We start from the raw sequence: 14731 nt of genomic DNA on the forward strand, positions 1-14731 counted from the left end.
CTGTGACTTGCTTCTAACCAATGAAATGTGGCAAAGGTAAAAGAGATTTTGTGGATACAATTAAGATCCGTAATCAGTTGACTTTGAGTTAATGAAAAGGTTATCCTGGGTAAGCCTGACCTAATCAGGAAAGTCCTTTAAAAAAAGATTCAACATTTCCCTGAGAGATTCTCCTACTGGCCTTAAAGAAGGAAGCCACCATATTCTGAGAGGGTCACATGGCAAAGAACCAAAAGAAGCTTCTACAGAGTAGCCCCCTGCTGACAGCCAGGAAGAAAAGTGGACTCCAATCCTATAACTGCAAGGAAATGAATTCTGCCAACAACACCTGAGCCTAGAAGAAGACCCCCCCCAAGCTTCAGAAAAGAACGTAGCCTAGCCAACACCTTGCCTGCAGCCTTGTGAAGTCCTGAGCAGAGCTTCCAGCTGAGCCACGTGTGGACTCCTGTTGCATGGAAACTGTGAGATAATAGATGTGTGTTGTTTTAAGCTGCCAAGTTTGAAGTAGTTTGTTGCATAGCAAGAGAACACTAATGCATCTGTGAAGTCAGTACCAAGACAAGGGTGTCCAATATCACCATTATTATTTATCAATACAGGCAATACAATTAGACAAGGGAAAGAAATCAGTGGTAACTTGCAAAGAAGGGGTTAAACTTACTATTTACACTATTTACAGACAGCATTGTTGAATACCTGTGAATCCCAAGAGAATTAATTGAGAAACTGTAAAAAGCCGTAAGAAAATTCAGTAATGGAGCAGAAACCAACAGCTTCCATATATAGATAGCAACCAAAAAGAAAACATAATGGAAGAAAAGATTCAACTCACAGTAGCAACCCAAAAAAAATAAAATACTTAGTACTAAGCTAATTAATATGCAAGATGTATGAAGTAACCTTTAAAACATTAATGAAGCACACAAAAGATTTATACAAATAGAAAAATCTACCATGTTTTGGATAAGAAGGATCTAAAGCAAAATAGGTCAGTTTTCCTTAAGTTTATTTAAAAATTTAATATGATCCCAATAAAAATACCAAAAATTTTCCATTGAAGTTTTTTTAAACAAGTCGATCCTACAGTACATGTGGGAAAATAAACATAAATAGCTGTAAAAACTCTGAAAAAGGGAACCATGAAGCGAAGACTAGCACTACTAGATATTAAGGCATATTATAAAATCTTATCAATTAAAACAGGATGATCATGAGGAGATAGTCTAATGGAATAGAATGGAAAAGTCAAGTATACATCCAAATACAAAAGAGAATTTGTTATAAAGAATAATCTCAAACCACTCAGGTGAGCTATCCATTAAGTGATTTGGGAATAATTAGGGAACTGAGGAAAAAAGCTGGATTCAGACATTATATCTCTTATACCAGCATAAATTCTAAATGGGTCAGAGATTTTGAAGTTCATAATGAAAGCATTAAAATTCTGTAAGAAACCATGGAAAGTTAACGTGTAGTATTGGGATGAAAAAGACCTCCAGGAGAATAAAATAAGTAAAGACAAATGACAAATTGAAAGAAACAGTTTGCATCTGATCTCCCTAAATTATAAAGAGCTTTTAGAAATCAGTAAGAAAAGGAGTCAGCAATTGAATATAGGTTGTATTACCTATTCAAAAACAATTTTTAAATAATATACCATTTACCATAACAACAAACACTGCAGGAATGAATAATAAAATATGTATAAGCCCTTTATGGAGGTTTCAATAAAATTCAGAATTTTATTGAAAGACATTGAAGAGGAACTGAAAAATAGTTTATGTTCATGGACAGAAACTTTCTACATGGTAAAGATGTCAATTCTTCCTAAATCCATCCATAAAGATAAGGCTGTTCTAATCAAAATTTGCACAGTGTTATTTGTGGAACTTCACCGGTTGATCCTAAAAGTTACCTGATAGAGCAAAGGACCTAAAATACACAAGAGTGAAAGTGATAGAACTTGCCTTTCCAGATATCAAGTGTTATTACAAAGCATAGTAATTACAGTACTACACAAATAGACAGATAGACCCATGGACAAAATAGAGAGCCAGAAGTATCCCATGGATATGGGGAAACTTTACACAGAAAGCAGATATTGTGGACTAGTGCAGACAGACTAAATGGTGCTGAGGGAATGGAATATCACATCAGAAATACATATTGAACCCCTACTTCACACCATACAACAAAAATTATTTCCAGATCAAATAAAAACCCAAGTATGAAAAACTTTAAAGCTCTCATTTAAAAAATAGGTGAAAACCTTTATGACCATGGTTGAGTAGGCTATGATTTTCTAACACCCCAAGGACACAAACTAAAAAGAAAAAAATTTTGATAAATTTGGCAATCAAAGTCATTGGTTTTTGGGGTTTTTTTTAACAGAATTAGTTTCAGTGGAGTCATATAAGCAGAGTCTTGATTAAAGTGGTTTGAGCAGTAAATGAGCAATGAAGAAGTAAAGACAGGGAATGTGGCCTCCTGGTTTGAGAAACATCAAAGAGAAAAGAGGAATCTGAAGCCACATCATATTTTGGAAAGAACACTAGAAAAAGAGTTGGATTTGCATTCCACCACTTATTACCTGAAAGACCTTGCCCTGTTCATCACTGTGTCCTGACTCAGCCCAGCATTCTTCCCCGTATACTATGCTCCCCACTTGAAAACATTTAAATCACTGCAGCACCAAGTGCTCGATCTCTCTCTTCCGGACGTCCTGAGTCGTTGAGGGAATTAGTTGAAGTGAGTTCCTCACAAATCAGGGTAAGCAGGCCCTTTCATTATATGTATGACATGTGTAATTATACACGACATGTAGAATTCTGTTGCTTGGTAATTGTCTGTCCATTTTCCTGACTCACTCTAAAAAACATTTAAGATGGATGTAGAATCAGAGAGCTGAAAAGGACTTTAAAAAATCTAATCCTGTTCTTAGACATATGAGGAAAACTGGAAACTCAGGGGAACTGCTCAGGATCACGCGGTGAGGCACTGACTGAGCTGCCTCTGGAGCTCAGACCTCCTCATTCCTGGCCTTGGGCTCTTCCACAGTCTGTCATTCTGCTTCCGGAAGTCTTCTTGACCACTCCAGTGCAAGGGTTCTCTCTTCTCTGAACACTGATTATATTTGCTGTCTAAATATTTCATTCAGTATTTATCTACTGTTTAATTTTTTTATTTAGTTTTTCATATGTGTAGGCCACCTCTAACTAGACTGCAAGTTCTTAAGGAACTAGATTAGACTTTTGTCTGCATAAGTATTAGTAGTTGATGTCTAATCCTGAGAAAGTCTCTCAACCTCTATTGGCTTTAGTTTCCCATTTGTAAAATAGAGATATGGATTAAATCCCAATACCAGTACCATTATAGTTAAAATTGCTCTATCACAGATCCCACCTTTGACCTACTTTTTTTTCCAAACCATCTTCATGACAACACAGTTTGAGTTCAATGAAATAATATAAACAATATTATATAGAGTCCATTTCATCAGGATTAACTTGAAAATACTTGCTTTATGAACTCCACAGGGATATTGTGGAATAGAAAAATGTAAATGTATGAAAGCATTCGAGAATGGAAAAAGCATTATTCACAGAGCAGCAACTCCTTGACGGGTTAGGGCAGGAGGTATGTCTAACGTGCTCCTTAACAGTCATTCCGGACAGGCAGAGTCGTCCTGGCTGACACCTGAGGAGTCTCAGAGCATATGCACTGAGATGTAGAGTAATTGGCTTGGAGGAAAGAATAAATGAAGAAGTAAAAATGCTTTCAAACAGTTACTAAATTAAGGGTTATTATAGCAGATACATTTCTGTATCAACATGTTTATAAAGAAGTAATGGAAGAAACCGTAGCAGGAAATTTTAAAGCACCAAAATTGCATTATAACAATTAAGAAAAGTTTATTTTAATTTGTATTCTGTATAAATTACTTAACAAAATAAATCATTTAAAATATTTTTTAAATTTTTCTTATTCCTAAATTACTATATGGGTTTTTTCCAGTCTTACTGCTAGAACTTTACCTTTTTCTTTTTTTTTTTATTAAGGTTATGAAAGTTAACATCCTTGTGAAATTACAGTTGTATATCATTATTAGTCATGTTGTAGGTACACCACTTCACCCCTAGTGCCCTCCCCCCATCCCCCCCTTTCCCCTGGCAACCACCAATCAGTTCTCTTTGTCCATATGTTAACTACCACCTGTGAGTGGAGTCATACAGAGTTCGTCTTTCTCTGTCTGGCTTATTTCACTCAACATAATACCCTCAAGGTCCATCCATGTTGTTGTGAATGGGACAACTTTGTCCTTTTTTATGGCTGAGTAGTATTCCATTGTATGTATATACCACATCTTCTTTATCCAGTCATCAGTTGCTGGGCACTTAGGTTGGTTCCATGACTTGGCTATTGTGAATAATGCTGTGATGAACATAGGGATGCATGGAACTTTTGGAATTGCTGATTTCAGGTTCTTAGGATAGATACCCTGTAGTGGGATGGCTGGGTCATAAGGTATTTCTATTCTTAACTTTTTGAGGAATCTCCATACTGTTTTCCATAGTGGCTGCACCAGTATGCATTCCCACCAACAGTGTATGAGGGTTCCCTTTTCTCCACAGCCTCTCCAACATTTGTCACTCTTGGTTTTGGATATTTTTGCCATTCTAACAGGTGTAAGGTGGTATTGTAGTGTAGTTTTGATTTGCATTTCCCTGATGATTAGTGATGATGAGCATCCGTATATCTTCTTTGGAGAAATGTCTGTTCATGTCCCCTGCCCATTTTGTAATTGGGTTGTTTGATTTTTTATTGTTGAGTTGTGTGAGTTCTTTGTATATTATGGAGATTAACCCTTTGTCAGATAAATAACTTGTGAATATTTTTTCCCAATTAGTGGGCTGTTTCTTCGTTTCAATCCTGTTTTCCCTTGCCTTGAAGAAGCTCTTTAGTCTGATGAAGTCCCATTTGTTTATTCTTTCTATTGTTTCCCTCATGTGAGGGGTTATGGTGTCCGAAAAGATTCTTTTGAAGCTGATATCAAAGAATGTACAGCCGATATTCTCTTCTAGAAGACTTATTGTTTCAGGCCTAATCTTTAGGTCTTTGATCCATTTTGAGTTTATTTTAGTGAATGTTGAAAAAGAATGGTTGATTTTCATTCTTTTACATGTGGCTGTCCAGTTTTCCCAGCACCATTTGTTGAAGAGACTTTCTTTCCTCCATTGTAAGCCCTCAGCTCCTTTGTCAAAGATTAGCTGCCCATAGATGTGTGGTTTTATTTCTGGGCTTTCAATTCTGTTCCATTGATCTGTGCATCTGTTTTTGTACCAGTACCATGCTGTTTTGATTACTGTAGCTTTGTAGTATGTTTTGAAGTCAGGGATTGTGATGCCTCCAGCTTTGTTCTTCTTTCTCAGGATTGCTTTAGCAATTCGGGGTCTTTTGTTGCCCCATATGAATTTTAGGATTCTTTGTTCAATTTCTGTAAAGAATGACATTGGAATTCTGATTGGGATAGCGTTGAATCTGTAGATTGCTTTAGGTAGTATGGACATTTTAACTATGTTTATTCTTCCAATCCATGTGCATGGAATGTCTTTCCATCTCTTTATGTCGTCGTCGATTTCTTTCAAGGAAGTCTTGTAGTTTTCGTTGTATAGATCTTTCACTTCCTTGGTTAAATTTATCCCAAGGTATTTTATTCTTTTTGTTGCGATCGTGAATGGGATTGAGTTCTTGAGATCTTTTTCTTTTAGTTCATTGTTAGCATATAGAAATGCTACTGATTTATGTATGTTGATTTTATACTCTGCAACTTTGCTGTAGTTGTTGATTGTTTCTAATAGTTTTTCTATGGATTCTTTGGGGTTTTCTATATATATAAGATCATGTCGTCTGCAAACAGCAAGAGTTTTACTTCTTTGTTGCCTATTTGGATTCCTTTTATTTCTTTTTCCTGCCGAATTCCTCTGGCCAAAACCTCCAGTACTATGTTGAATAAGAGTGGTGAAAGTGGGCACCCTTGTCTTGTTCCTGTTCTGAGAGGGATGGGTTTCAGTTTTTGTCCGTTGAGTATGATGTTGGCTGTGGGTTTGTCATATATGGCCTTTATTATGTTTAGGTACTTTCATTCTATACCCATTTTATTGAGGGTTTTTATCATAAATGGATGTTGGATCTTGTCGAATGCTTTCTCTGCATCTATTGAGATGATCATGTGGTTTTTGTTTCTCATTTTGTTAGTGTAGTGAATCACGTTGATTGACTTGTGGATGTTGAACCATCCCTGTGTCCCTGGTATAAATCCCACTTGATCATGGTGTATAATCTTTCTGATGTATTGCTGTATTCGGTTTGCCAAAATTTTGTTGAGGATTTTTGCATCTATGTTCATCAGTGATATTGGCCTGTAGTTTTCCTTCTTTCTGTTGTCCTTTTCAGGTTTGGGGATCAGGGTGATGTTGGCTTCATAGAATGTATTAGGGAGTGCTCCATCTTCCTCTATTTTCTGGAATAGTTTGAGAAGGATAGGTATTAAATCTTCTTTGAATGTTTGGTAGAATTCTCCAGAGAAGCCGTCTGGTCCTGGACTCTTATTTTTGGGGAGGTTTTTGATTACTGTTTCTACTTCTTTACTTGTGATTGGTCTATTCAGATTCTCTATTTCTTCCTGATTCAGTTTGGGTAGGTTGTATGAGTCTAGGAATTTATCCATTTCTTCTAGGTTGTTCAATTTGTTGGCATATAGTTTTTCATAGTATTCTCTTATGATCCTTTGTATTTCTTCAGTATCTGTTGTGATTTCTCCTCTCTCATTTCTAATTTTATTTATTTGAGACTTCTCTCTTTTTTTTTTAGTGAGTCTGGCTAAGGGTTTGTCGATTTTGTTAATTTTTTCGAAGAACCAACTCTTTGTTTCATTGATCCTTTCTACTGTCTTTTTTGTTTCAATATCATTTATTTCTGCTCTAATTTTTATTATTTCCCTCCTTCTACTGGCTTTGGGCTTTGTTTGTTCTTCTTTTTCTAATTCTGTTAGGTGTTGTTTGAGGTTGTTTATGTAAGATTTTTCTTGCTTATTGAGGTAAGCCTGTATTGCAATGAATTTCCCTCTTAGGACTGCCTTTGCTGCATCCCAGATCATTTGGTACGGTGTGTTTTCATTTTCATTTGTCTCCAGATAATGTTTGATTTCTTCTTTAATTTCTTCAATAATCCATTGTTTGTTCAGTAGCATGTTGTTTAGTCTCCACATTTTTGGCCCTTTCCCAGCTTTACTCTTGTAGTTGATTTCTAGTTTCATAGCATTATGATTAGAAAAGATGCTTGATATTATTTCAACCCTCTTGAACTCATTGATGCTTGCTTTGTTTGCCAAGATATGGTCTATCCTTGAGAATGTTCCATGCGCGCTTGAGAAGAATGTGTAACCTGCTGTTTTTGGATGAAGTGTCCTATATATATCTATTAAGTCCATCTGGTCTAATTGTTCATTTAATTCTATAATTTCCTTGTTGATTTTCTGTCTGGATGATCTGTCCATTGGTTTTAACGGGGTGTTGAGGTCCCCTACTATTATTGTATTGCTGTTGATGTCTCCTTTTATTTTTATTAATAGTTTCTTTACGAATTTTGGTGCTCCTGTGTTAGGTGCGTATATGTTTATAAGTGTTATGTCATCTTGGTGGAGCGTCCCTTTTATCGTTATATACTGCCCCTGTTTGTCTTTCTTTATCTGTTTTGCTTTGAAGTCTACTTTGATATAAGTATGGCAACACCTGCTTTCTGTTGTTCATTATTAGCTTGGAGTATTGTCTTCCATCCCTTCACTTTGAGTCTGTGTTTGTCTTTGGGGCTGAGGTGTGTTTCCTGGAGGCAGCATATTGTTGGATCTTGTTCTTTGATCCATCCTGCCACTCTGTGCCTTTTGATTGGAGAGTTCAATCCATTCACATTTAGAGTGATTATTGAAACGTGGGGGCCTACTGTTGCCATTTTATCACTTGTTTTCTGGTTCTTTTGCATTTTGTCCTGATGGAGAGCTGTTACTTTGTGTTATTGTCCTTCTGCTTATCTCCTTTGTTCTGGATTTTGTAACCCCTTTCCTTTTTTTGATTTTTCAGGAATGTGGTTCTTCCTGAGCATTTCTTGAAGAGGAGGTTTTGTGGCGATGAACTCCCTTAACTTTTGTTTATCTGGGAAAGTTTTTATTTCTCCATCATATTTGAAGGATATTTTCGCTGGGTAGAGTATTCTTGGCTGCAGGTTTTTGTCCTTCAGAATTTTGAATATTTCATTCCAATCTCTTCTAGCCTGAAAGGTCCCTCCTGAGAAATCTGCTGATAGCCTTATGGGGTTTCCTTGGTAAGTTATTTTCTTCTGCCTGGCTGCCCTTAGTATTTTCTCTTTGTCGTTGACTTTTGCTAGTTTCACTACTATATGCCTTGGGGTTGGTCTTCTTGCGTTAATAAAGTTTGGAGATCTATTGGCTTCTGTCACATGAAGTTCCATCTCTCTTCCCAAGTTTGGAAAGTTCTCAGCTATTATTTCTTTGAACAGGCCTTCTGCCCCCTTCTTCTCTTCTCCCTCTGGTATACCTATAGTCCTTATGTTGCATCTCCTAATTGAGTGAGATAATTCTCGGAGAGTTTCTTCATTTCTTTTTAGTCTTAGTTCTCTCTCCTCCTCTGTCTGCAGCATTTCTATATTCCTATCCTCCAAATTGCTAATTCTGTCCTCCATATTATCGACCCTACTGTTCAGAGAGTCCAAATTTTTCTTAGTCTCCTCCATTGTGTTCTTCATCTCCAGTATTTCTAATTGGTTCTTCTTTATAGTGTCAAGCTCTTTTGTGACATAGCTCCTGAACTCATTGAGTTGTCTATCTGAACTCTCTTTTAACTCGTTGAGTTTTTTAATAATGGCAGTTTTGAAATCATCGTCATTTTGGTTATAGATTTCATTGTCTTTGGGATTCTTTTCTGGGTCCTTATCATTTTCCTTCTGTTCTGGAGATTTAATATATTTTTTCATACTGCTTGATGGCGTGGATTTGTGCCTCCGCATAGAGATAGAGTTTAGTCGCTGCTTCCACTTGTTGCGACGGGTGTTGAGGGGGGCAGCTGTTTAGACTGCACCAACCAGGAACTCTGTCAGCTGTTACTGACTGGACCTGGACCCCTCCTCGTAGTCACAGTGGTCCTGTGGGGTCCCTCATCGGTTGTGGGGGCAATCGCAAGGGGGCCTCAGGCTGCTGGTGCCTACTGTTGCAGCCCACTTAGACGCGCTCCCTCCTTGTGGTCTGCAGTGGTGTTGTGGGCTTTCCCAGCAGCCAGGAGCAGGATCATATATAATCGCCGCTTTGTCCCTAACATAGCCCACAAGATCACACTTGTCCACTATAGGTCCCAGCAGAGCTATGGGTATCTTCTGCAGTCTGTCGTTAGCTCACCCAGCTGTGCTACTTTTGCCCCAGGGCCTTCCCGCCTTGCGATTCCCAGTCAGGACCTCTCCACTAGTGCTGTGCAGAGGCTTTCGCTGAGGCTGCTGTAGGAACCTGGAGTTCCCCCCTGGGCTATGTAGCCGTTTCACTGGAGCTCCACTCTGCCCCATTCCACTCTCACGGGATCTCTGGGAGCCCCATGCCTCGTCTGGGACACGGCCAGAGTGGCGGTGGCTTGTAGGCTGCTGCCTTGTGGGAAATTCTGCTCTAGGGAGCTTCTTGGTATTCCGAATGCTGGGTGGGGCATCCCTGCCAATGGTGAGCAGAGGCCCTCCCTGCTGGGGGTGGTGCGGGACCCTGGAGTGTCCCCCCGGGCTGCAGAGCCGGGTATTGGAGCTCCAACCCTGTCCCCAAGCACATCCACAGGAAGTCTGGGCGCCCCCTACACCAACCCGTGCGCCAGAGACCGTGGGCCCAGCAGCAGCTTGCGGTCTGGTGCCATGCCAGGGAATCCACCTGCCGGGAGCTTCCCTTTGTTCTGGCTTCTGGGTGGGCCTCCCTGCTAATGGTGAGTGGAGTCCTTCCCTGCCGGTGGGTGCGGGACCCTGGGGATTCCCCTTGGGCTTAGGTGTAATCACGGGGGGCTTGAGTAGGGCTGTTGTCACCTGTTTCCACCGCCGCTCCGCTGGTGAGTGCACACTCCTGCCCTTGGTATGTGGCAATGCTATGGGGGAGTCCACTGGAAGAGAGCCTCCTGCAGGAACTAAGCTGTCCGGGGGTTGGGGGTCGGGGGTCGGAGAGTTTTCACCTATTTCCACCTCCTCTTGGGGGGAAGTCCATCCACCTTCCGATGTAGAGACTCTTAGGCATCTTGAGATGCTATCTGGATATCCTTTGTTAATCAGTGAATGTCCAATTAGTTGTAGATTCGTCAGGGGAGAGACAAAGAAGACCACTCACTCTGCCATCTTGGTCCCACCTATTAGCACACTCTTATTGCAATTGTCCTCTTAATTGGGTTGGTACCCAGTATAGCTGGTTGCTAGGCTCAGGGGCGTACAGTTGTGATAGGCCTGAGGCCAACAAGGCTGATGTCAGTTCTCTTAGGAGTGCAGCTGAGTAGGGCTAGCCCTTGGCATGGAGGCACTGAGTTGTTTCAGGCTTTGGAAGGTGGGGCTGATCCTTTTTATGGCTATTTGTGAAACACAAGTCTTCTGCTGCTGATAAGCCTCACCCCCCTCTGGACCGCATACACTGTCAGCACAGTCCTGGTCCGTGCACACTTCTCAACCCCCTGGAGCGTACCCCACCACCACACTGCAGAGGCCCCCACCTCTGCCCCAATGCTCCCCACAGTTCACCTGGTCCTCACACAAGCCCTGCCCCACAGAGGCAGACACCTTTGCCTGCCTGTAGAGGATCAAGGCACTCAGTCAATGCAGGCTGAAAAGTAGCCTGAGGGCTTGCTGTTAGGTGGGGCCAGTCCCTAGGGTGGGTTGCCTGCCCTGGCTGAACTGGATTAAATCTGTGCTCTAGTGGGTGTGGCAGACCCCTGGGCTAACAGCCCAAGGGACGCACCTCAATGGCCCCCACCTGTGTCCATATCAGCACGCCTGGACCAGCTCAAAACAATGGCCCCCACCAATGTCTCAGTCTCCGGAGAGGATCCTCCTCTCACCAAGATGCCCCCAGAGCCCACCAGGTGAGTCTCGTTTCACCAAAGGACAGTCAGCCTTCTCTCTGGTGATTTTAGGTTGCTGCAATGAGTGACTGGCCCCTTTAAGACCCGGATCTTTTCGGCTTTCGTCCGATAGCTTTTCTGGGGTGTCCTCGCTGCAGTTAATAGCCAGCAAAGCCAGACAGTAAGACCGCCCCCCCATTTGGGCTGAGTCCGAAGGATGGTTATAGCAGTATTGCCCCAACTCCATACCTCACTCCTCCAGGGAGGGCTGTGTACCTTAGGTTGGCTCCCACCTGGCCAACTGAGAAGCTCTGCTGCTCCCAAAGGTGGCTTTTCTCCTCTCTGGCCAGAGTTACTGCCTCTTCTGCTTTCGTTAGGACTGTCCCTTGTTGTGGGGGTTCTTTTTATCCAGTTTTCAGTTTTCAATCCAGGGTGATTCTTCCTAAAATTGTTGTAACCTGGTTGTGTTTGTGGGAGGAGGCAAGTTCAACGTCTGCTCACAGCACCATCTTGACAAGAACTCCTTCTTTTAACTCAAAATCATGTTTTAAGAAACTTAAAAATCTGCAGAGAGACCTTCACTAAATATGCTCTGTGCCTTCTACTTGTAGAAATGCATTGCTCGTTGTAAAATATTGCTCGTTTTAGTTATTGATCTCTGGTGAGTCACACTTGTCTTTCTTCCGGGTAGTCCCTGGGTAGCCCAGATTTACTGAGTGTTCAAAGGGAGCAGCTAAATGCTGTTCTCATCGACAAGCTAACTTAGTGTGGGTGACTAAGTCCCAGACTATATTTCAGAGTTAGAGAAGTGAGGCTCATTGGTGGAGTAGCCAGCTGGAACCATTTGTTATTCATCGCCCATCAAAATCTGTACATATTTTTATGATAGGTCAACCCATGACCTGTTGTTTTTAGTACATGAACTAAATCAAATCAGCATGTTGACTCCTGAATGGTGAATGATTATTTAGAGAAATCTTACATGTCATAAGAAAATTTTCAAAATATGCCTCTGTTAGGGAAAGTTAGGACAGTTGGGACTCATCATTGACTTACATTAATTGATCAGGAACCTAAAACATATTTTATTGTTTTAAAAATTGTAAAAATTTGGAAAAGGAAGAGAAATAGATAAAGGAGGAAAAAGCACTCATGGTCTCATAACCCAAAGACAGTCTTAATGACACTTCAGTATATTTTCTTCAATAATTTTCTATGTATTTTTTCTAACTTTTTAATGAAAATTTGAAACGTTCAGCAAAGTTGAAAGAATTTTACAGGAAACACCCATACACCCAAACCTGGATCCTACTATTAACATTGTACTATACAGTGTACTTGCTTTGTCACATATCTGTGCGTCTGCCCATCCTCTATCCGTCAACAGTGCACCTTATTTTTTAAATTCATTTCAGAGTAATTGCAGATATTAGCATGCTTCTCCCTAAATAATTCAGTATTTGTTATTTGATAACGTTTCTTCTTTTTAGGTAAAATTTATATACAATGAAATATAAATTTTAGGTGTACAATTGCTAAGTTTTGACAAATACATACACTTGTATAACCCAACCTCTATTAAAATTTCATTTTGTATTTTTCCTTTTCCATTAACATTATAGTGTATTTTCCTTGTTATTGCAGATCTTCATAAGTGTAATTTTAATGGCAATATCCATTGATATTTTAAATTTAACTCTTTAATTCATCTTGAAATTATTTTGGTATTTTGATTTGAATTGGAGGTTTCAATAGATCTTTTCAAAGTAATTAAACCTATTGTCTCATTGACATTTATTATTTCTTTCCTCCTTCATTGATGGAGACTTTTTCCCTTGTAATTCTGATTATCTTATCTATTGCATTGATTTTTCCATATTATAACACTTTCCAGCATCATGCCTTTATAGTCCCCAAAAGTATCAATAAGCAAAATTAATGTTGAATCCTTGCATTAAAACAAAATGGCCTTGTCTCAGCCCCTGGGATGAAATTGGGGCCCAATGCCCTAATATCCTTGGGCCCAAAACTTTCCCTGTTGTGTTTGCACTCCAGATTTTTCACGTGCAGACTGCCAGACCCAGAAGTTGAATGGGAGCACTATTTCTTTCAAAAGCCAAGTTTCAGGTCCCCAACTTGTGTATATTTCCTCTTCCTCCTTGTACACTTCCCCCAACTTTGTCCAAATGGTCTAAGCCACATAAGTTAGTATAATATATCACTACCTGCTTTCCTAAAACACAGAATCAGTTCAGAGTATGGCTGTTTAAAGTATGTATATGGATCTTCACTGACCTCATACCAATTAAGATTGTCAGTACCAGTACTGTGATACATTACCACTAGAAACTGTGAATCTGTGCGTTCAGTTGACTTGTGTGAGCTGAACTACCTGAACTGAGTAAGGGGAAAGTCTACCAAGGGAGAAATAGTAGTTATGAGCCAGTGATTCCAATAAAGAAACACATTTTCTAAGAGAGCTGTCCAACAGAGGTAGGAGTGGACTGGGAAGCAGTGAGCTCCTGATTGCTGTCTTGCTCAAGCAGAGCTCTGTGTCAAGTGTCTAGGAAAGTGTTCCTGCTCTCAGGGTTGGGGCTCAGAACAGATTATTTCAAGTTTCTCTGGTTCAGCTGATTGTTGCTTTGGCTTTTGGATTAATTATGATTCAATGCAAATTTTTCTTTTTTTAACAGGAAATAAAGGAAAAAAAGAAATTCTGCAAGATGTATATTGAGGACCTTGTGAAGGAAGCCACAGAGATCAACATGAAAAATGAGGCTTTGCAGAAGCTTTGGCCACAAATGTTCATTGAGCTTGTTAGGGATGCAGTCATAGAAATCCGCAACAAAAGCTCCTACATGAAGCTTTGCCTGCAGCAGATAACTGACCAAAAATAGAAATGACTTGTAGTTACAGTTGATTTTAGCAGTTTTATGTTTTTCAAGGTTGAAAATACGTAGGTTAAACATGTTAAAACAACAACAACACTATCCTACAAACTAGAAAGACTAGCATCAAGCCATTATTGCCTACTGTTCTCATAAGTAAAGGTTAGGAAGGAAAGAAAGAAAGAGAGCAAGAAAGGGAGGGTTAATTTCCTCCATATGTTGACCAGACCACCTTTGGGAACTAAGCAGTCTGCAGAGATCGCCTGGGCCTTGCATTAGCACTGCATTTTCAGTTCTTGCTCTGACTGGTGCCCCTGCTGGAGCCCAAAGCACTCAGTGTTTGCTCATGTTCAGCATGAGTTGCTTTTACCTACTTTCAGCTGGAAATTTCCAATTGTTTGCCTTTTTATTTTATGTCATGATTTCAAAGCCAAAAATATGTTCTTTTTTATGAATGAAGAATAAACTTATTAATAAATTAGTTTAAAAAAAGGCGTTTGCCTCCTTAATCCAGTGGGAATTGTCGTATTTACTGTATGTTCCTCCTTAGCTGAATAGGAGCCCTTGTCTTCACTTACATGAGAAGAGGTCCTACTCTTCCAGGGATGCTGTTCTCCTCAGGGTACGGCAGGAGATTCTGGGGGTCACTGTGGGCAGAAAATATGAAAATGAGTCAAAACTGGGGCAGGAAAAAATGCTTTGTGTGGG

General features: G+C 40.0%; 1 protein-coding gene across 2 annotated transcripts in view; it reads left to right on the top strand.

Annotated features, from left to right (window-relative positions):
* LOC124232348 (leucine-rich repeat-containing protein 49-like) overlaps window positions 1-14469 on the top strand; it is a 136219-nt gene extending 121750 nt beyond the window's left edge. For both annotated transcript variants that reach the window (XM_046649303.1, XM_046649311.1), the window contains one exon: window positions 13829-14469. In XM_046649303.1, the coding sequence (XP_046505259.1) occupies window positions 13829-14032 (204 nt within the window). In that variant the 3' untranslated portion in view covers window positions 14033-14469. The remainder of the gene's footprint in view (window positions 1-13828) is intronic.
* The last annotated feature ends 262 nt before the right edge of the window (window positions 14470-14731 follow it).

The sequence above is a fragment of the Equus quagga genome, chromosome 2 (genome assembly GCF_021613505.1).
Source record: "Equus quagga isolate Etosha38 chromosome 2, UCLA_HA_Equagga_1.0, whole genome shotgun sequence".
In the NCBI taxonomy this organism is placed as follows: Eukaryota; Metazoa; Chordata; class Mammalia; order Perissodactyla; family Equidae; genus Equus; species Equus quagga.